Genomic DNA, 14,777 nt, shown 5'->3' with positions numbered 1-14,777 from the left:
TCGGGCGTCCCGCCGGCCGGAACCGGGCAGCTGGCGCACTCCGGGGTGCACCCCCGAGGAGGCGAGAGGAGCGAGGCTGGCGAGGGGCGGGGGAGCAGTGGTCCCGCGCGGGGCCCGGGCGGGGGGGCGGGGGGGCGGGGGGAGGGCTCCCGAAGTGCTGGGAGCTGGGCGCGCTCGGGGCCGCGAGTTGCTAGGAAACAGCCCCACGCTACCCAGCGCCTCGCCCCGGCCGCCTGCAGGCGCAGCGGCGGCTCCGGCGGCGGCGGCGGCGGCGGCAGCGAGAGCTCCGAGCAGCGTGGGCGGGACATTGGTGAGGCATGAAGTCACCGCGGCCCACACTCGCTCTTTGTTTTGCTCACTCCGGCTCCTTTTTCCCCCCCTTGGCTCTGATAGTTGTCATGCCCACCGTTCACGAGCGCTCCTGATGCGTAGCCGCGCAACAAGAATCGCTCCCCCTGTTCCCTCGCCCTCTGCTCGCCGAATCCCTACACCCCCACGCTCCCTCGGACGGTTTGGAGATTCGCTCAGCCCTAATGGCAGCTGCGCACAAACCCCCAGCCTCTCCCCCGGGCACTCTGCGCTCCTTTGTTCCCAGATACTCACTGCCCGGCAGCTGCGCATACAGAGTGCAGCATGGGGGCCTCTCCCCGCCCCCAACACCCCTGGTCCGCGGGTGCGCACTGCCAACTTTGCTTGCAGATTTAGGGGCTCACCCTTCACCCCACCCCAAGACCGGCCGGCGTCTCCCCAGCACTGGGAGAATTGGCCCAGTCCGCGGAGGCCGTACCCCGAGCCGCTAGCTGAAATTCCTCGCGCCTCCTCCTCCCGCGGAGTCTCAGCCCGGGCTGGACAGCCCTGTCCTTCCCAGGGTCTGGTGGTGGCTCTGGGTTTTGCTCGTTACAGTGGATCTTTTGACCTTAAGCGTCACCTTTCCAATAAACGGAACAAAGAAGTTACAAAGTGCCGCGCAGCAGGAGAGAGAAGCTAAGGAGAGGATGAGAAAGGGCATTTCTGCCCGCTTTGGAGCTCAGAAGTTTAGGTGCAAAAAGGAAGCGGGTATTAAGCTGGGCAACTGCCGGAGAAGCGGCGCGCCTCCGAGTCCTGTCACTACCACTCCAGGCCGAGGGAGGGAACCCCGTCCTCCGGATTGAAAACAAGGCTCGGTTTCCAATCTGAGACACAGGGTGATGGTTTTCTTTTTCCTCTAGGGGCAGGAGTGGTTCCCTGCGGTAAAGTCTGACCTCTCGTTTTTCCCCCAGCAGCCTGCCCGACGTCTTTCATAGAGCACCCGCCTCTTACAGGCATTACACCAGTCCAGCCAGGTCAAGGTGAAATATGCGGGAGTTTCCCCTCCTTCTTATTTGTTTAATAGTTTCCATCTCCATATTTGGAGTAAAAAAACAAGTAGGAGGCTTTCTTTCTCTCTCTCTTTTTCTGTTTTCTAATTGTTAATGAGTGAATGGAAAGTACCTGGTTAATAAGCCACAACATTGAAAACTCCCCCTTTTCAGGTGTGGACTATGCATTGGGACCCACAGAATTAGCTAAACAAACCAAGAACCCAGCTGGAAAATTACAAGTGTCCTAGATCTGCAAAAGAGGTCCTTTTGAGAGACCAAATGAATGCTCCAAACCTGAAAAACTGATACTTTGAAACACAATTCATTATAGTCTATGTACTCTAAATAAATAGCATTAATTTTAGTTCAGCTTCTTATTTTCTTTCTTTGGTTCCAAGTTGGAACAGCTTTTGTTTTGCTGTAGGTGATCTTAAAGGAAAGGCCTGAAAAGTGGCTGGGATGGAGATGAGGTCTTTAAATTTGAACACAAAAGGAGCTCTCAACAGTCACTCTTCAATGAGGGGAAATGTATATTTTCTAGAGATTATTTCACAGTCTTAAAGAATACAGCCACTGTTGAGACAGTGTGGTACTGCAATGGAGAAAAAAAGTCAGGGCAGCCCGGGTGGCTCAGCGGTTTAGTGCCTGCCTTCTGCCCAGGGTGTGATCCTGGAGACCCAGAATTGAGTCCCATGTCTGGTTCCCAGCATGGAGCCTGCTTCTCCCTCTGCCTGTATCTCTGCCTTTCTCTCTCTCTCTCTCTGTACCTCTCATGAATAAATAAATAAAATCTTTAAAAAAAAAGTCAATTCATAATCCCTATAAGGGTGTGTGTGTAAGTGTACTCTACACTGTAAAGTGACTATCACATCAGAGTTTCATGATGTATTTAAAAATCTAACTCTTGATGTTGGAAATGTAAATAGTAATTATAATATTAAGTGAAATGTAAATTAATGTAAATAATAATGGATATAGTTTTGTGACATTGAATAGGTATACACCAATTTTTAACTCTATACATATCTTCATCTTTGACTTACCATGGGGTTATGACTTTAAAAATCCATCATAAGTTGAAAAAAACTCTAAGTTGGAAATGCATTTAATACACCTAACTTACTGAACATCATAGTTTGGCCTAGTCTACCTTAAACATGCTCAGAACATTTACATTAGCCTGCAGTTGGGCAATATCATCTAACACAAAGTCTATTTTATAATGAGTATTGACTATCTCATGTAGTCTATTGAATACTGTATTGAAAGTGAAAAACAGAATGTTTGTATGGGTATAGAATGGTTGTAGGTGTATTGGCTCTTTACCCTTGTGAGAGCATGGCTGACTGGGAACAGTGGCTAACTGGTGCTGCCCAGTATGAGAGGTAGGTGTCCTACCACACATCACTAGCCTGGGAAAAGATAAAAATTTGAATACAATTTCTATTGAACTTGTATCACTTTTTTTATCTTCGTAAAGTCAGAAAATTGTGAGTCAAACCATCATTGAGTCAGGGACTGCCTGTATAGTTAGATGTCTATATATCCTATATGCCAGGTCAAAACAACTGTGTAGCAAGAGGAATAAAACATTTTGTAAATCTGTTGCAGGAAACTTTTGGAGCCCTTTAAAAAGAAAGACTTCCATGTTTTGTTATATGAAACCCATGTCAATATGTATCAGGATACCAGTTTTATGGAGTTGTTGAAGAATAATTACAGTGCCGTTTATCACCACTTCACAGTTGTAAAGAGGTTATAATTCTGGTTATCAAAGTAAAATAAGACAGTATCCCAGCTGAGACTGCGATCCTGGCAAGTTATTTATAAACAAGTACATTTTGGTCTATAAAGATAAAAGTGAATTCTCCCGAGCTCTGCAAATCATCTGCAGGGTTTTCTTTCTTTTTTCTTTCTTCCTTCCTTCCTTTCTTTCTTTCTTTCTTTTTTTTCTTTTTTTCAGGGTTTTCTTTCAGTAAATAAAATCAGAGCCCAGGGACAAAGCTTGCTTTTTTTTTTTTTTTTCAATATGTGTTATTAGTCACCACAACTTACCCTTTTTTCTATAAGAAAATATATAAGATATTGTGAAGAAATATGGCATTGTTATCTTCATCATATTACCTGAAGAATTCTAACAGAAAAAAATTTCCAGAAGATGGTTAGTTGACTAATTCTTGTTTCTATGATGTTCTGCTGTCTTGCTTTGAAATTTCTGACAGCTAATTTTTCATCATTTGTGGTAATGAGAGCAAATGAAATTCATGGATGGTCTAAAAATAACATTTTAGCTATTCATTCCAGTCTTCCTATCATCAGATTCTTTTAGTTGCTAATAAGTCATCAAATTAGATGAATTAAGTTTCTTCCCCACTCCTTTGATTTCTCTTTAACCTGGCTTTCTGGCTAACTCAGTCTATGGTGAGAAATTAATAAGCTATAGATGGATAGCAGCAGTGAGAGAGACATATGAGAGACTGCTCCTTTTAGTGTGTGTTCAGCCTTTAACTAGATTTTGTTCAAATCATTGAATCATGATACAGTTAAGACCATATGTATGTTTTAATATTACATCTTTCTGAAGTTAGGGTCAATGTTCACAAGTTATCTATAAGCTTGCTTCATCTACAGCTCTAAGGAGATGATGAATGATCCAGTAAGTGGGATGTATTATTGTAACCATGACTTCTAGCTTCTTCCAGTGATAAAGAACAGAAGTCCCTGGAAGGTAGTTTTCACTGAAATATTCTTCATACTGTGGACTAAAGACTGCCTACAATATAATCATCTGTTGAGTGATTCCTCAGCTCTATTCCAGGAGATTCTGAATCACAGATCTGCTGTGGTATCCAGCAGTATTTGTTATTATAAGATGCTCAAATGGTTCTTTATGTATTGCCATTTAAGAACTCCTACCATAGTAGATTCACACAGAAACTCCCCAAAGTCCTCACATAGTACTTATTGACAAACTCCAGTGTCAGAAGCAAAACCAAAGAAAAATGAAATGCTGAAACCAATGTCTCTAATCAAGGTATTCCAGGAATGATTAACTCTGTGAGATGTTAATGTTTTCAGAAACTGACTTCCATGACTAAGTTTAGGAAATGCTGGTTAAAGTTAAGTAAAATCCTTTATTGGAGGATTTTTCAGAAACATACGGGCTGCATGCAACTAGATTCTCCAAAAGAAGACCACCTTTTCACAGAACATTTCACAGACTAATATCCAAAAGGCACACTGCTGAATGAATCCTATTTTATGAAATTGGAAACTAAGAACCAGATTGGTGAGAAGACTAACCTTACTTCTTCAAAAAAATTATTGAGCAGACAGACATAAATCAGAGCTCTGAGTCTTGTCCACTACCTCGTATCAGTGATGACTTTTGGTTTCAAGTAACAGAGTCAGACTGTGACTGCCATAAGTGAAAGGGGAAATAATTGGAAGGAAATTGGGAGCTCACAGAATCAGTAGGAGGCCGAGAGACCAGGATTGAACAAGGTCAAAAACCAAGGGAGGCATAAGCAAGGGCAGTAAGCATGCAGCAAAAACAAATACTTTTCTAATCTTCCTTTCATCTTTGTACACTTGCTGAAGATTTAAAATCCTGGCTGGGAATGTCAAGTTTTCAGAACTTTAGTCACATGACAGTCCCTTGGTTTTTTGAGGGTAGAGGGAGAGGAGGAGGAACTCTTGCCTTTGAATCACTCAGTGAAAAATATAATACTGTTTCAACAAGATGATACAAAATCACCTAGGTTGATGAAGGAAGCCCTGTAAAGTGACAGATGCTTATCACTTGCATATCCTGACTTCCACAGGCTACTGCTTTGTATTACAGTTGGATTTTGGATTTCTCTAACATGCAGCAAACTAATGCTTATTTAGCCTTTAACTCATAAGAATCATTATAGAGAAATGATGACCTTTGAAGGAATTTCTTAGCTTTGTGAAGTCCTTTATTGGCCAAGTCTGAAGCAGATGCTATTGTTGACCTTTCTCTGTCCCTCTAGGCGTGCTACTTTATTCTACACAGCCAGAAGTGCTGGAGACTGAACACTCATGGACCCTGTCTCAACTGAGAACTGACCTAATGGGAACAGAGTTATAAATACTCCAGCTCCCTTGTTCCTTGTATGGAATCACTTTGGGCCTTGTGTTCTACACTAGTACTTCTCAAACTATTTTTGGATTAGTTTTTAAATTTTCAATCCATCATGGATTGGTACTTTAAAAAAATAAAATAAAATGAATTACTAGAAAAATGGTTGTCATACAAATGTCAAATTGTTATAAAAGTTCTTAAGTACTAACTTACTTTTTATACATGATTTATTCTGGAGCAGCCTTGAAAGGTGCAAAGACTGATACTGTCATACACCACATTCTGAGTAATATTAAACGCCATTCCCACAGGTTCCCTTACAGATGTAAGCTGCAGTTGCCCACACTGATAACTTTATTCAAACATATTCTTCCATTGGCCACCTTCTCCCTCATTTCCCCACTGTTCCTTAGTATTTCCTTGTTTCAGGGTCCTCTTCTAGAGGAACCTAAACTGAGACAAATAATAAATACATCTGGACACCACTCTCTGGAGTCCTCCACATGTGATTTTGAATTTTATTCTTTTCTATTAGGCAACCTACAGAATAAAAAGTACAGGAGGTTTGGAGTCTGAAAAAACTGTGTTTGAATCTGTTACTTAGCAGCTGTAAAATCGTGGGCAGATTATTTACCTTCTCAGAGCCTCAGTTTATTCATTTATGCACAACAAAATTAAAATAACTATCAAAATTGCAAATTAAAATAATGAGCTACCACTGTACTTCTATTGGAATCACCAGAGTCCAAACACCGACAACTGGTGAGGATATGACCTAATAGGAACCCCCATTCATTGCTGGCATGAAATGCAACATGTTACAGCCACTTTGGGAGAGTTTCATAGTTTCTTACAAAACTAAACACATTCTTACATATAATCCGTCAATTGCACTCCTTGCTATTTAACCGAAGAAGTTTAAATTTTATGTCTACACAAAAACCTGCACATGGATGTATACTGCAGTTGTATTCATAATTGCCAACACTTGCAAACAATCGAAGTGTTCTTTCATAGGTGAATGGATAAATAAACTGGTATATCCAGACAGTGGAATATTATTCAGTACTAAAAAGAAATGAGCTATCAAGCCATGAAGAGATATGAAGGAAACTTAAATGTGTATTGCTAAATGAAATAAGTCAATGTGCAAAATCTACATAATATATGATTCCAACTGTATGACATTCTGGAAAGGCAGAAGTGTGGAAATAGTAAAAAGATGATTACTAAGGTAAGGGAAGAGGAAACCATAAATTGATGGAACGTGGATGATTTTTAGAGCAGTTAAGCAACTTCATATAATACTACAATGGTGGATGCATGTCATTGTACTTTTGTCAAAATCCATAAAATGAACCCTGATGTAAGCTATGGACTATGGGTGATAATGATGTGACAATGTAGGTTCAGTCCTTGTTTCAGGTGTACCACTATGATATGGGATGTTGACAGTAGGGAAGGCTAGGTGTATCAGAGTTCTAGGAGACATATGAGAACCCTCCATATATTCCATTCAATTTTGCTGTGAACTTTAAGCTACTCAAAAAGGAAACTTTAGGGGCACCTGGGTGGCCCAGATGGTTAAGCGCCTGACTCTTGATTTTGGCCCAGGTCATGATCTCAGGGTCATGGTCAAGCCCCACATTGGGCTCCACACTCAGTGGAGAATCTGCTTGAGAATCTCTCCCTGTCCCTTTGCCCCTCCCCTCATTCTTTCTTTCTTTCAAATAAAGAAATAATTTATTTAAAAAAGTAAAGTTTATATTACACACATACACACACACACACACACACACACACACACACACCTACCAAATAAGATTATTGTGAGACTCAATGGAGAGATCATGCATGAAACACATTTAGAATTCACCATATATGCTCCAAACAGTTTTAACAATGGCAATTTAGATTAAATTTCATAATATTAACAACATTGAAAATACATACTTATTTCAAGACTTGCATATTGTCATAAAATATCATAAAAATATCATGAAATATCTGTGGTTTTGATTAATACATAACTTTCCTGGTAACTATACAATTATTTACCCATATTAGTAGATGTAGCAAGCATGACTTAGTATAGATACCTATAATCCATTCTTTATAATGGCCTAATTTTATGTCTCCTTAATCAAACAAAATTGTTCCACAATCTTTTCAGCCTGAAGTCATCCTTGTGCAGTTTGACATAAAAATATATGAAAGCTTCACTTATTTGTACATGACAGGGACAATATACTTAATACTGCCCTTTTAATTTTTTTCTTTTTTTCTCTTCTTTTTCAAAGATTTTATTTATTCATTCACGAGAGACACAGAGAGAAGGCAGAGACAGAGACAGAGGGAGAATCAGGCTCCCTGCAGGGAGCTCGATGTGGGACTCGATCCCAGAACTCCGGGATCATGCCCTGAGCCAAAGGCAGAGGCTCAACCACTGAGCCACCTAGGCGTCCCAATACTGCCTTTTATTTAAAGTCCAACATGTTTAAACTTATATGTAGTCGGGGGTAATATGAATATGTAGTATATTTTAAATGTTATTGCTTTATTGCTCAGTACTCTAAATGGATAGCAAAGTTAAGGGCCCACAGCTGGTTTTCCCAAATAGAGGTATCAGCAGATATTAAAAAGACAACATTTCACCATTGACATAGTTCATTTGTTGAGCCAGAATGGTATGTGGACTGATTTGCACATCATTACACAGCTAAAGGCCTTTCTGAACTTCAATAATTCAGAGTGAGCCCACTACTAAAATTTTCCCTCTCAGCATTTTCTCATGATCACATAGCCTCTGGAGAATGAAGTCACTACACAATTTAAATTATTCTAATCAGATTCACATGGCATTTTTATACTTGGAATGCTTCCATTCTCAACCCCTTTCTCCAATTTCAAAATTACTTCATGTTTCACCTTGAAGAATGTGACCTTTTAACATAGTGAGGAAATTCTTTGTAAATTAGGCACAGGATATTCAATTTCAACATTCATTTAATAAATACATAAATATTTATTGAACATTTGCTATGTGTAAAGTGATAGATCCTATGGAAAATATAAGCATCAGTAAAATCTAGTCCTCTTCTCAAAAGTATTTAATCTGACTTAGAAATAATATGTGATTAAAAAAAAGATGACTGAGTTAGTAAGTAGAATAGATCAGAAGTAGACTCTAACATCAATAATAATTTAACACAAAATGTGCTTTGAAAATTGATAGAGAGGGAATAAATATTTTAACAAATAGTATTGGGATAATTGTTAGCTATTTGGAAAAAAGCAATATTAATTTAGAAAGTTACTATATGCCCAAATACAGTCATGATAAATTAAAGGGCTTAAGTATAAAACTACAAGACTATACATATCTTTTTTTCTGATACTGGCGTAAAATTTCTTTCTGAAATGCATATATTATTTATCTAATTCCAGAAGAACAAACCAACAAGTTTGATGATGACTTCTTGAAAACTTAGGTGTTTATACATACTTAAGAAGAGGTATAAATATATACCATAGAATGTGTACATACAAATTAATAAGAAAACATTTAGTCTACAGTAGATTAATGTGCAACACTAATTTCATGTCTGGGAAGTTAGTCCTCTAAAGATTCAGAAATATAAGAAAATTGTTTATAAAGATGCACATTTCAGTATGATACACAATAACAAAAAATGCAAATGATATTTTTGGTCATTTGAACCCTTTCAAGCTAATGTAGCAGAGAAGATTATCAAGGGTTTTTTAAAAATTTTATTTATTTTAGAGAGAGAGAGAGGGGGAAAGAGCACAAATAGGGGGAGCAGCAGAGGGAGAAGGAGAAGCAGACTCCCTGCTGAGCAGGGAGCCTGATATAAGACTTGATCCCAGGAACCTAGGATCACAGTTCAAGCTGAAAAGCAGACACTTAACCAACTGAGCCACCCAGGCACCCCAGAAGACTTTCAACTTTTTAAGTGTGCCCTAGATAATATTATTCTCTCTTTGAGATGTATGCTGCATAACCCCGTCTTTCATTAGTTAACAAATTATATTTAATCCCATTATAATGACTTGTTCGCCATCTTTTCCTTCCCCCCCTTTTTTTTTTCTTCATCTTTTCCTTCCTATTTAATGTCCTTACTGCTGCCTTAATCCTTCTTTTGAACTCCCAGCCATCTCATCCCGTGCTATGGAAGCTTTAGATTTGAAACACAAATCTAAACTTATTATTCTTTCTTAGATCTTTCTATGGTTCATCTTATGCTATTCCCCAAACTTTCTCTAAGCCATAAAAGAGAACTTTAGTGAGCATCAACTATGAAACCTTGAATATTATGGCCCTAAATCACAATTCCTGGTACCATTTTGTACGACATCTCCCTTGACTACCCTATGCTCTACAGAAGAGGATCTTGATTTTCTATAAGCACTTTCACTTGCCTTTTCACAGGCTTCAACATCAGCTGGATATGTTTTCCTTACCTGCTTTTCCTTTCCATTTGTTCCACTTGATTGTTAAGAATAATTTCTGTTACCATTTCTACCAAGTCTTTCAGGATTCTTCTTGGTATAATCTACAATATCTTTCACTTCTAAGTGATCTTTAAATAAAATAAAAAGTAATATCTTTTTATTATAGAAAATTTGAAGAATATATTACATTTTCATGGTGAATTTTATTTGCCTTATTTTTATGTAGCTTTGTTCAGACTGGGTCTACCATTTTGTTTTTAATATTCATTCTTCATGAACATATTTCTATGTCATATATTATTCCCTAGTGAGTTTGTTATTCAGTTTACTTAAATATGCTCCTTGACTCCACCAGATTTTTGGCAGTGAAACAGTTTACTCAAACTGGGTATTTTGAGGAGAATTTGTTAATAAGTTTGTAAAAATTTGTAAATAAAAATAATTGTTTATAAACATGAGGGTAGAGTGTCAGTGTTAATGCTGTATTCTTGAATTAGAAACAGTGGGGAGATGCATCACTATGCTCAGGCTTGAAAGAGTAGAATAAGAGTATATTATTAAACCCCAGAGGTATTGAGTGTGTAGATACCACCTGACAGGTTCTATCACCTTTGTTCAAGAGTGACAGCCAGCCTGAGATCATTTGCACAGACAGGACAGGAAGAATAACTGCCTCTATTTCATTCCTTTCGTCTTCTCTGATGTCCTGTTAAGACATACCATGGGGGAAGCCCATCCCTAAGCAAGAGGGTAGTGGAGCAATAGCCAGGGTTCAGGCAGGCTGGCCCCTCAAGCCAGAGTGGAGTGGAGTGGAGAGGTAGTGAAGCAAAAAAAAAGATACTTAGCATCCCTTAGAATGGCATGTGGGTCATTTATGGGTTTTGACCATTTTAATAACAAACATATATGCGTAAATCTTTATTTAAATTATTAAATATTTAAGATTTTTTTCCTTAAGAAAAATTTTTGAGGTGAAGTTACTGAGTCAAAGGTTAAATACATTTTCAGGGCTCTTCATACTTTCTGCCAAATAGCTTTGCTTTATCAAAGGACCCAGAAAAATAAGAATAAAAGGACTTGAGAAGTTTTGTCCAATGAAGAGCCCAGTGCTAGGAACTCATTGTGTCTTTGGAAATGGCATCTTAAGACAGGCTTCTTCAGCAGGAAATGGAAAGTAGAGTTAAGCGGGATAATTGAAATTGAAACCTAAAGGGTAGGTTTTATGGAAGGGAACAAGTGATAGTGTGTCATCTTCTGGGGCTTATAGCAGTAAGGAACTTTTAGCACCCTTGGCTTGAAGGGTCAAGAAGAGGCAGTATGTCAGGGCACACACACACAAAAGGTCTATAGGAGCTGTATAAAGAAAGCCTCCAGACAGGAAGGAAGGAACCAGTTGGTGAACAGCAGGGGAAAAGCAGGGCAAATCAAGCAAGATCTTGACATCAATTTCTTCCTACCCTCTAAACTCCTGTCAGTGCCTCAGATGGATCAAACCCAATGGAAGCCAGAGATAAAGTAACCCTTCAATGCAATCTATACTGGCCAGTTTCCCGGGACAGAGAGGGTAGAGAAGGGAACTGGATGGGTAAATGGAAAATATTCAACTTGTTTAGTTTCAAAGGAGATCAATGGGCAAGGGAAAGGAGATTGGCTTTATTAAGATAGCCATAATCTATCTTGGCAAGATTTGCAAAAACAAAACAAAACAAAACAAAAACAAAAACAAAACAAAAACAAAAACGACCATGAAAATTGCCCCTTACTCTTTGCCTAATTAGTAGGTGTTTTTATTGCTGCAAGCAAATGTAAGTTTCCTCTCAAATATACCCCTAGTTGTTTGCTTGAATTTCCTGGACCTTCTTGACTGACTGTGAAACACAAATTTTAGAATCAAATATGAACACATGTTTTCTTTGGCCCTCATACTATCTGCCTTTAGAGTAGTTTAACTTAATTTTTTTTTTTTAATTTTGCCAAATGCTTTAAAATTAGGAGATATCATAAAATCCCAGTTTTAGCTTCTTTTTAACAGTCAGACTATTAAGACACAACTGGGCCTACATTTCTGTAAGACATTGAGCTGGACCTGCATATCTTCTACTTAAGAAGGAGCCCAGGCTCTTCAGTTTGCCACAGTCCTCACCATTCCCTGTTGTAATTTTGATAGCCAGTTACCGTTTTTCAATACAATCATCCTACTGCTTTTCATATACCTAAGATGGGTTGTCTCTTATATATGTCCAAGTCCTGTAGACATTCGAGTTTGTGGTCTTTTCATTAGTGGCTCATAGACAAAGGAGGCCTCATTTATTTTCTTAGGATCAACTGAACATTTGACATCAATGCAGCAGGAACTATATTATGAACAGTAAGAGGTGGTATAAGTAAAACTACTGACAATCTTTTCACAATTCCTTTTGCCAAATAGTGATTGACTATTACCTGTCCCGTGTCCTGGCCCTTACCACTTTCCATTATGTCTCTTCTCTCTGCAGGAAGTGGCATGGAATTATAACAGCTTTTCTCTCATTAAAACAGATTTCTTTTTATGAAACCAGACACTGCCCAGATGGTGAAACTAAATAATAATATGGCTCTCTATTATAGACATTGAAGATGATATTAGATGCTCAAGCAAAGATATATGTACAAGTGGGCAATGTCAGGTTTTATTTGCATAAAGTGTTTGGTAAGACATTAGGCCTAGAACCTTTAAGAAACTTTTTATTAACACCTCTTAGAATATTAGAAAGGTTAAAAGACTAGAAAGGTTAAAAGACAACAAGAGTTTAAAGAACTTAAGGTTTTGTTTTAAATATTTTACCCAGATAGCAAACAATATGTATTTAGAGAAAGGAGAGAAATAACAACTGGAGGCATAAATGCCATATGACCCTACTTTAGAAGAACAACAGAGCTTAAAAAATCAGTCCAAAAACCTTACTCTGTCTTTGTTTTTTCCTACTTATTTTCAACCCTAGGAGAGAAGATTCAAGAGTATATTAGACTGCACATACATTTATGTTTTCAGGAATGTGAAAAATAATTTTTGCTGACAGGGAACCAGATTCTTAAGACTAAGCAGGATTTAGTGAGATAAAGTTCTTGGTAGGACATCTTAGATTAAGTAAGTGATTAAAGCCCTTTAAACATAAGAATTTCTCTCAAGATTCAGCCATTCTGGGAAGCCTGGGTGGGTAGCTCAGTGGTTTAGCACTGCCTTCAGCCCAGGGCCTGATCCTGGGGACCCAGGATCAAGTCCCGCATCGGGCTCCCTATATGGAGCCTGCTTCTTCCTCTGCCTGTGTCTCTGCCTCTCTGTGTGTGTGTCTCTTATGAGTAAATAAATAAAATCTTAAAAAAAAAAAAAAAGATTCAGCCATCCTGAGACCTAAAAGGACTTGAATCAGTTGAGTGAATAGGATTAGAAAGATTAGAGGTGGTACCTGGGTCTGAGTGCCTTTGATAAAAGGGCAAACAAAATCCAGGTATGAGATTTTAAGAGAGATTAAATGAGAGATTTTAAGGACTGAAGTTGATTTCAGTCCTTGATTTAAGGACTGAAAATGAGTTTTAGTAAGATGAATAAGGTCTGAGAATCTAATGTAAAACAAGGTAACTATAATTGATGGCACTGTATTGTATAATTGAAAATTGCTAAAGGGGTGGAAAAATGTTCTCATAAAAAAAGATAAATATGCGAGGTGATGGATGCATTAATTACCTAGATAGAAGAATTCTTTCACAGTGTATACCTATATCAAATCACCATGATGTACACTTAAAATGTTATAATTTTTATAGCAATTATACCTCAGTGAAGCTGAAATTTTTTAAAAAGTAAAATTTTTAACTAAATGCAATATTTATCTTAGGTTTTTATCTTTGTACATTTTATGCTGAGTTAAATCATTAGTAAACCACTTTATATCTTTATTCTATTACTAATTCAATAAACACATATAGAGCTTTGAAGCATCCTTATTTTTCTCCTAAGTGCTAGCATACAATAATTCATAAGACATAGTCTCTATGTCCTAGGACTTCACAGTACACCAAGATAGCCATTTAAAAAATAACTACAATATAATTCTATATTAATTATATGAGCAACAATAGCAATATGTTTGGAATATGTAAGATAGTATAGGGAAGTGAAAAATTTACTCCTTTGGGGAATCAAGAAAAGCTTTACATGAGAGAAGCTTACATGGGGTTTTAACAAATGAATGAGGAATAGTTACTGGGGTAATGAAGTGAACAGAACAGAATGTGCAAAAGCCCAAAGTTATTAACTTTTGTAGTGGGTTCCAGTTTGAATGTGGAAGGAAATAGCCAATAAAGAGGCTAGATAGGTAGGTAGAAATAGACCATGGAAGACCCTGTTGGGCAAGGAGTTTGGACTTTCTCCTGCACATGATGAGGAGTCATTGTGAAATTCTAAGAAGGCGAATGATTTAGTTATATTGTCATTTGGGATATATCATTCTGGTATCAGTGCGGAGAGTGAATGTGAGAGGATCAGACTGCAGCAGGATTAGGTGAGATGTGCAAAGGACCTGGGCCAGGAAAGTGGTATTTGATGAAGGACAGGAGGCAATAATTTTGAGATATTTATATTTAGGAGATAAAAAAAAAAGGTATCTAGGATATATTTAGTGATTAGTCAGGGAATATAAAAGGAAAAGTAAGATATACTGGGGAAGATAATTTAGAAGTGGGCTGCAAGAATTGCAGGTGGAGATATCCAGAAGACAATTGGGAATATAGGTTTGAAGCTTAAAACCGAAGTATATACTGTTATTATAGATTTAAGACTAAAAATATGCTAGGTAGTATATAAAGTCATGGGTATT

General features: G+C 38.2%; 2 protein-coding genes across 6 annotated transcripts in view; one reads left to right on the top strand and one right to left on the bottom strand.

Moving 5' to 3' along the window:
• The window catches only part of ITGB8 (integrin subunit beta 8), a 79,210-nt gene extending 77,871 nt beyond the window's left edge, over positions 1–1,339 (bottom strand). Inside the window, exon 1 of one of the 4 annotated variants that reach the window (XM_072764513.1) lies at positions 1,242–1,339. In XM_072764513.1, the coding sequence (XP_072620614.1) occupies positions 1,242–1,305 (64 nt within the window). In that variant the 5' untranslated portion in view covers positions 1,306–1,339. Of the gene's footprint in view, positions 1–787; positions 913–1,241 lie in introns of those variants that run through there. The other 3 variants (XM_025993165.2, XM_025993164.2, XM_072764516.1) reach the window with 3 other exon arrangements.
• The window catches only part of MACC1 (MET transcriptional regulator MACC1), a 182,498-nt gene that overhangs the window by 425 nt on the left and 167,296 nt on the right, over positions 1–14,777 (top strand). The gene's annotated exons all lie outside the window — the stretch shown is intronic.

Source organism: Vulpes vulpes, chromosome 7 (genome assembly GCF_048418805.1).
Source record: "Vulpes vulpes isolate BD-2025 chromosome 7, VulVul3, whole genome shotgun sequence".
Lineage (NCBI taxonomy): Eukaryota > Metazoa > Chordata > Mammalia > Carnivora > Canidae > Vulpes > Vulpes vulpes.
Note: the sequence above shows the minus strand (reverse complement) of the source record. Positions and strands in the feature narration are given on the sequence as shown.